Source organism: Carex rostrata, chromosome 3 (genome assembly GCF_964058835.1).
Source record: "Carex rostrata chromosome 3, lpCarRost1.2, whole genome shotgun sequence".
NCBI lineage: Eukaryota > Viridiplantae > Streptophyta > Magnoliopsida > Poales > Cyperaceae > Carex > Carex rostrata.
In genome coordinates, this window is record NC_135920.1 from 1832804 (window position 1) to 1840563 (window position 7760).

The 7760-nt window shown below is 34.4% G+C and overlaps 1 protein-coding gene across 1 annotated transcript; it reads left to right on the plus strand.

Annotated features, from left to right (window-relative positions):
• The first annotated feature begins 2074 nt into the window (after positions 1–2074).
• FP3 (farnesylated protein 3) lies at positions 2075–5697 on the plus strand. The gene is made up of 5 exons (XM_078300306.1): positions 2075–2222; positions 2330–2558; positions 3480–3703; positions 4152–4239; positions 4938–5697. The coding sequence occupies exons 1-5, from the start codon at positions 2214–2216 to the stop codon at positions 5417–5419; spliced, it is 1032 nt and encodes a 343-aa protein (XP_078156432.1). The 5' UTR covers positions 2075–2213; the 3' UTR covers positions 5420–5697.
• Positions 5698–7760: the final 2063 nt, after the last annotated feature.

Below are 7760 nucleotides of genomic sequence, written 5' to 3' on the forward strand. Positions count from 1 at the left end.
AAATATAAAATATAATTTTTTAAACAAAAAACACTATGTACGATAGCTTTCGCTATAGCTACGCTATTCGCTATAGCTTTTTTTTTTAGCCTTTTCCGCTATAATATGATAATCGCTATTTAAAACCTTGATGAGACATGAGCCATCCTATTTAAATAAATGAAAAAGAAGAATAAAATTATGATATGAGAAAATAATCATTGTAGTATGGTTAAACAATTCAGAACACTCAATTTGTATTAGAGATTCGGATTTCAAAAGTCACGTTTTAAACGGCTTATTTGATTGACCCTTTCTACCTTCTATTTTCATTCATGTTTAGTATATAGTTTAGCACTTAGTACTGCACTCTTAATGCTGCACACTTTGAAATTAAAATATTTATTTTAATGCGAGCTAGAGATTTTTAAACATAAATGAATCAACTTGTCACACTTGTCTCACCGCAAAATACTAACCATTAATTTCAAGATGTAGTACAAGCAATCAGAGAACAGCATGTTTTAAACGGATTCCAGGCTATTAGACCCGGATCTTTATCTAGAACCTTCGATCCGACCAAAGCGGTATATATAGACCATTAGGTCCAGTCCAGTCAGATCCAAGTGTGGAATCCGTTTATACTTCTATCCCACAAACCACAAATGGCAAAAACCAGCTCGTAACTTACTACCATAATAATGTGTACAGCCAGGATTTACCGTAGGTAAATTTCTGACAGTAATTTTACATTGCTGATCCACTGTAATCCACTAGTAAAATCCCTAGTAAATCCTTTTATTTCTTTCTTTTTTATTTGAGAAAACCCCGTAGGCTGAATCCCTAGTACATCTACGTTAATCAGTACATGCTAAAACCGAGGGGGCCATTAAAAAGAAAAATAAAATATCGCGGTGGACATGGTCTATCGTCTGTTTTTTTTCTTACCACTCTAATAAATTAGAATTAAATGAATACCACTCATTAATTCCGAATTCAGATTCTACCACGAACTCGGACTCAGTCCACGCACGGATCCCAATCGGTGCTCGGGGCATGTGTACCGAAATTGATTTTTTTAATATACTTTTTTGAATTTTTTACTAATTTGTCCGCATACCCAGTATGCGGGTGGATTTTTTTTTTTTTTTTTTTAAGTTTTGTTATGAATTATTTGAAATTTTTTTACTAAATTTTTGTAGTTCTAAAATCAACAAGGAAAGCTTGTATAACTCAGTATTTGTTTTGCCTAGAAGTCTAGAATACTTAACACACCATCTGTATATGACTTGTTTTGCTTCTCAAGCAAATTATATGAAACAAAACTGATTTAACTCAACTTCTGTTTGATTTTCTCAGGTGTCTATGATTCATTTTGTTATAATGATTCAATTGCTCCTTTTCCAGCTATTCCTCATACTTCTCTTTTTGACCGTACGTAATTACACTTTGGCCTTTTTGTTAACTTCCTGAACAATTGCATGTTTTTTTTTCAAACAATTCATAATAGAATTAAAAAAAAAAATCCGTCCGCATACTGGGTATGCAGACAGATTAGTAAAAAATTCAAAAAAAATATATTAAAAAAATCAATTTGGTACGCTTATCCAATCCGCGCACCGATTGGGATCTGTGCGCGGACTGAGTCCGAATTCGTGGTGGAATCTGAATTTGAAATTAATGGATAATATTCATTTAATTCTAATTTATTAGAGTGGTAAGAAAAAAAATTTCGGGTCTATCATTAATTCCCGATACCATTTATAAATTATCCTGCGCAAAAATTTATCAAAGACTAGCTTGATTTGTTCATTGATTATAAATACTCTCTGTTTTTTTTTTAATATTTACAAATATTGTAATTCACCATCAAGCAAACTCAATGAATTTTTAAGACTATCCTAATTTAATTTTATGTTGAATAACACTATTAAATTTAATGTAATCGTTCCTGATTATCACTAATTTAGTAAAATAAGATTGCGTATATCTGATTAAGTTAGAGAAATGCACACATTATGGTACGAAATCGGAAAATACTCTTTAGACCACGTATATAAGTATGAACCAGGCCTTTGCACATTTTCTAATGACTTTGCACACGTTGCAAAGTGCTACATAACAGGCAACTCTGCCAGTGTCTCTTCGCTCACACCACTCACCCTGTGGGAGAGAGATACAGAGAGAGAGGAGAGAGAGAGAAACTACGACGCAGCTAGAGAGAAGTAGAAGAAATGGGGGAGGTAAATGCTTCATAAAAGGAAATCCACCTTGATGCAATCAGGATCGTTCTCGATAATGCATTTCAATGTAAGATTTTTTTACGAATCTTCTTCGTATTTCACCTCAGGAGGAGAAGAAGAGCGAGGAGAACACGAAGTGCAAGGAGGAGAAGCCACCGGAAGAAAAGAAGAAGGAGGATGGCGGAGGAGAGACGGAGAAGAAAAATGTAGAAGGCGGAGCAACGGAGGAAAAGGTGGAGGCGCCACCTCCACCGCCAGAGGAGGTGGTGATGCGAGTATACATGCATTGTGAGGGATGTGCTAAAAAGGTCAAGCGATGCTTGAAAGGATTCGAAGGTAGACTATATATTTTAACATTAATAAAAAAAATTGTATCTTTTTGCATGCATTTCTGCCCGAAGAACCGGTCAATTGGCGGCGATGGTGCTTGTGCGGAGTACGGGTATCTGCCCAAAATATTACTTCTAGCTTCTAAGGTCTCAAGGGAAAATGTGGTGCCTATGACGTGTCATGTTCAAATTTGTTTTGTTTTTCAGGTGAATCTGTACACGTTATTGCCAGAAAATATTTTGGCAAGAAATGTGTGTGTTATCGTTTACGGATAAAACTATTTGTTGGGATACTAGCAAATAAAGAGGGTCGGATATGCGAAGTTACACATTTTTGATATTTTTCTCTGATATCGTTATAATGATTCTCTCGTTATTTGATAATAATAATCCACTCCGAAAAAAGTGGGAAAAGGGTAACTTTTTTCAAGTACATGGTTTCATCACAAAAGCCCTGTTTTCTAATATTTTATAAATAGCTCAAAAGCTGATCCTTTTTTGTGTTGTTTTACATTAATTAATATTTTTTATCTTCATTTCTTTTCATGTCCAGATAAGGGTTAATGCTAAAGCTGTTTTCCCACTTTTTCCTTTTCTTTTTATTATTTTATTTGGGTGGGGGATGGGGGAAAAACGGGGGATCTCTTAAAAATATTGTGCTTTGACCAAAGGATTCGCTTTAGATTCAAATCCTCTTTAAAATCTCTTGCACTTTGACCTCTTATTATTTTATTTTTAAAGAAATTTTTTCTTGAATATGCTATTCATATTTTCTGGGTTCTAATATGGTTGATATATATAAACCTCATACTCTGATGATCTGATCTTTCTACATATTATTGCTCAGCAGTCTGTGAACTTTTAACTTTGCACTCAAAAAAATTAAATAAAGATCTCCATTTTAACATTGAAATGGTGGCGATGACAGGGGTGGAGGCTGTAACAACCGATTCGAAGGCACATAAGGTGGTGGTTAAGGGGAAGAAAGCTGCCGAAGATCCCATGAAGGTAGTGGACCGGGTTCAAAAGAAAACAGGTCGAAAAGTGGAGCTCTTAAGTCCGATACTACCGCCTCCGCCCAAACCTGAAGAGAAAAAAGAAGAAGAGGAGAAGAAGGCAGATGATGCTCCAAAACAAGAAGAGAAAAAGGAGGTTGGTTTATTGCAGTTAGAACTTGATATATTTTGTTTTCAAAAATATTTCATCATTCTAAATTAAGACTACACGATTTGATGATGCTCAAAACTTTGGACCTCATATTTTTATAATAAATTGTAGATAACATCATAACACTGTTATTTACAGATTCATACTAACATTAGGGAGATAATTTGACAATTAGAAAGCTGCTGGGAATGTAATTGGAAGTTTGGAGATATATTTATTGTAACTTTAGAAATTCATTTATTCTGTGAGCTCTTTTTGGGCTAGTATCCGACTCAACATTTTTGTTGAAAGGGATATTTCCCAGGAAGAACAAACACCCAACTTATTGGCTGAAAAGAAAGTACATCAAAGCAAGTGAAAACAATTCATGTAATTACTCTAGGCACTTTACTGACTATCTATATTTTCATTTGTATGTAAAAATACCGAGAAGCCCCAAGTGATAACAGTGGTGTTGAAAGTACACATGCATTGCGAAGCCTGTGCTCAAGAGATCAAGAAGAGGATCTTAAAAATGAAAGGTAAATTTTTATTCTGTTTTGCTCTTTCAAATTGGACAAAGAAATAATTGGGTTCAATTTGTTGTGATTAATTCAGATCGGATAATTAGGATCATGCTAATTACCGCGCATTTAATAGTGAGTAGTTTGGACTATTAACCAAGTTAGTTGAACTCCAGATTAAACATCAGAAATTAATGGCACATGTACACCCTTACACTGTCCAAACTCCTGCCTTGCAATTGAGAGGATCCAAATCCCTGCTCTCTTACAATTCATGTCCTTGGTGTTTTTAATTTTGCTTTTTTTTATTTTTCTTGTGTGTTAATACATTCCCCGACCTGCTGGGAGCATCTCTGTTTATGATTCACATGTGACCTTCTTATGATGGGTAGATAGTGTTGTTAATTGTACCCTGCCAGATTCCAACCTCTTTATTAATTGAATCAAGAAAATGTACTATTTTCTTTTTACTGCCAGTACTTTCTTATTAAATGCTGGATGTTTCTATTTGAAGTGTCATATTTCTTTTTGTTATTCAAGTCTCAGTCCAGTTCAACTTCTTGTTTGACCCTTATAATTGGTTCCAATTGTTAGGACTACCTACCCTACCCTTGTAATTTCTAGATTTGTCTCCATACCCATGAAATTCTTCTACTTGAACATTTTTTACACTTTGATACATCTAAATTCAGTAATGTAACTCTTCATCCAACCAGGTATACAATCAGCTGAGCCCAATCTCAAGGCATCGGAAGTAGCTGTGAAGGGGATTTTCGACCCACCTACCAAGCTTGTAGAATATGTGTACAAGCGTACTGGTAAACATGCAACCATTGTGAAAATAGACCCACCGACGGGGGACCCACCAGCAGATTCAACTGCAGATGCCGACAAACCGAAAGACGATAAGAAAGATGACAAATCGTCAGACGAGAAGAAGGACAATGACGACAAAAAGGACGAAAAAACGAAAGAGGAAAAAAATGAAGATGGAGAGAAAAAGGATGGCGAGGCTTTGGTAGAAGAGGGTCCCGCTGGTAGTGTGCTGATGACTGCCAAAATGGAGCGGATGCTAAATGAATTGTACCAGTATTACCCAAAACCGGCCACTGGGTATACAGCAGGTTACGCATATAATCAGTACCCGCCGCCGCAGATTTTCAGCGATGAAAACCCTAATGCATGTTCTGTCATGTAATATAAAGAGAAAAACATAAGTAGAATAAGTTATCAGTTATGGGCGTTTTTGCCTGAACTGCTTATGTGATAGCTGTAAGGTATGACATTTTCTTTTTCTCCCTTTTTTTATATGATTTTGCTAGAATTGTGCTGAGGAGTAATAGGCTATGCTTTCCCATTGTCACTTGCAGTAGGAGGAGGTCTATGTAGCCCAACTTACAAAGATTTTGACATACCGGCTATTTGTAGCTCTGTGTAAAATGTAAATTTTTAGTTTTTTTAGTGAGCTTTTACTCTTATTGCCCTTGACTATACAGTATTTATATACTTTTTGCAAGACTGGTTCTATTGACTAAAACAACTCGGTTAGCTGACTCAGGTGAGCAGCAAAACACCTCTATTTCAAAATTTTAAGTTGAACAGCTTTCTATAAAGCTGTCTATCCATCTATCAAACGATTTGTTAGGTAAATGATGATGGGGTGGTCTTTTTCTCTTCATTCTTCCCTTTTACGAGCTGTTCATAACCTTTCACCTCTCTCTGGGACTGGAAAAGGATGAAGGATGAAGAAATGCAGAGGGAAGTCTCTGTTGGCTTAGTTAACTGAAAAGAGATAATTAGCTTAGGTAACCCTATTTTAGAGTTAATCCAAGTAGGATTGGCAAAAAAATTCCTAGTTCGTGATTTGATTTGAGTTTGATTCAATTTGAAATTAGTTCGTTCTGAAACGAATCAAATCAATTTGATTCAAATTTTATTCAAATCAAACTCAAACTGGATATAATTCGTTCGAAATTGATTCGCAAACTATTTAGGTTTGAATCTCTTTTTTTTTTAAAGGTTAGTGACTTTAAATGCACACTAACAATTTCATTGATAAAAAACAGACTTACAACTGGTCAAATGACCTTCCTTCCTAGATCCAAACTCATTTATTATCATGAAATCACGTAAACTACTCTAATCAACTAATCATATTTATCTACTCTAAAAAACACCCTATTACCTCTTTCTTCATCTCTATCTATGATCGGATCCGCTTTCGTCCAATAGCCGACGCAACTAATGGATTCAACAATTAATTTTTAATAATGCAAAAACTAAACTTATATCACAACTCAAAATTGTTAATATAATGATAACTATTGTTTCAACATCGTATCAAATTACGAATATAATAAGTTACATTTGACTAGGTCCATGTCGTGATTTTAATCAATCCAACAGCGTAAAAGGTAAGTAAATCTTGAACTAGCTCATAATCCATTAATGTGAATTCATGAAAGGTAAAAAAAACGTGTGAATTTTATTCCGCAAGAAGAAAACCAATGCATAAACTACCGGTATAACTAGGGCTGCCAAAAAACTAGTTTGATTTGAATCTTATTCAAACTCAAACTGAAGTAAATTTGATTCGGTTTGATTGGTTTACAGCCCTAAATCCAAGTGACAAAGAACACATGAATAATTAATGCATACTGTGCAGCGAAATTTGGTGTCTTTTTGTGGTAGCTGTTACGGTCTATCTGTTACAGACGCATTGTGTCTGTCAAAAATTTCTGTGTTTCCTGTATTTTATCATGTAGGGGTCCCGGATGTGTAGCATAGAGTTGGATAAAATGAATTAGTTTTAAGATTTATACAGTTGCATTGTGATTTGTACAATCTATAAAAGATCGTACCTACTCTGTGTTTGAGTTTGACAGTGTAATAAGATTGTATTAAAGGAGCATAATTTTTTTTAGAGGAATACAATTCAACAGAAGTTCTATTAAGTTATGATGCACATTCCTCAAAAAGATATTATTGCACATATAATATATTATCAGAAGTTATATATGATGCACTGACAAGAAACAGATAAGACATTCTCGCAGATAAATATTTGAATCAAAGATAGTCTCGTCAAGATAAAATACAGAAGTTAATGGGAGACTTTATTTGAAGAAAGATATTTGAATTAAAATTAATTACATTTCCTCACGAACTATATATACATATATGTATGTCATAATAAGATTAGAACTTTCTAATCTAACGTTAGTGCACTCACAAATGTTGCTTGAAACGAAATAATTAACAATAATAATTATAGTTATTAGAGCATCTACATCCCTGAAACTATTAGAGTTTCTAATCTGACGTGGCAGTTTCTAATCCAGTTTCAGGGATGTGAGAGAGTTTCTTATTTAGAAACTATGCATGAAAGTTTCTTATTAAGAAACTGTTTATAAACTCTATGTTGGCCAAATAATTAGCTCAAATTGTTTCTCCTATTTTAATTTGTTGCTGACGTGGCTTAATAGAAACTCTAAAATGAGTTTTAGGAATGTGAGAGTTAGAAACTTTAAATACCATAA

Excerpts from the sequence above, each read along its gene's own strand:
- FP3 (XM_078300306.1), top strand. Across the intron at positions 2,559-3,479 it reads ATGCTTGAAAGGATTCGAAG|GGGTGGAGGCTGTAACAACC; the intron begins GTAGACTATATA and ends TGGCGATGACAG. Across the intron at positions 4,240-4,937 it reads GAGGATCTTAAAAATGAAAG|GTATACAATCAGCTGAGCCC; the intron begins GTAAATTTTTAT and ends TCATCCAACCAG.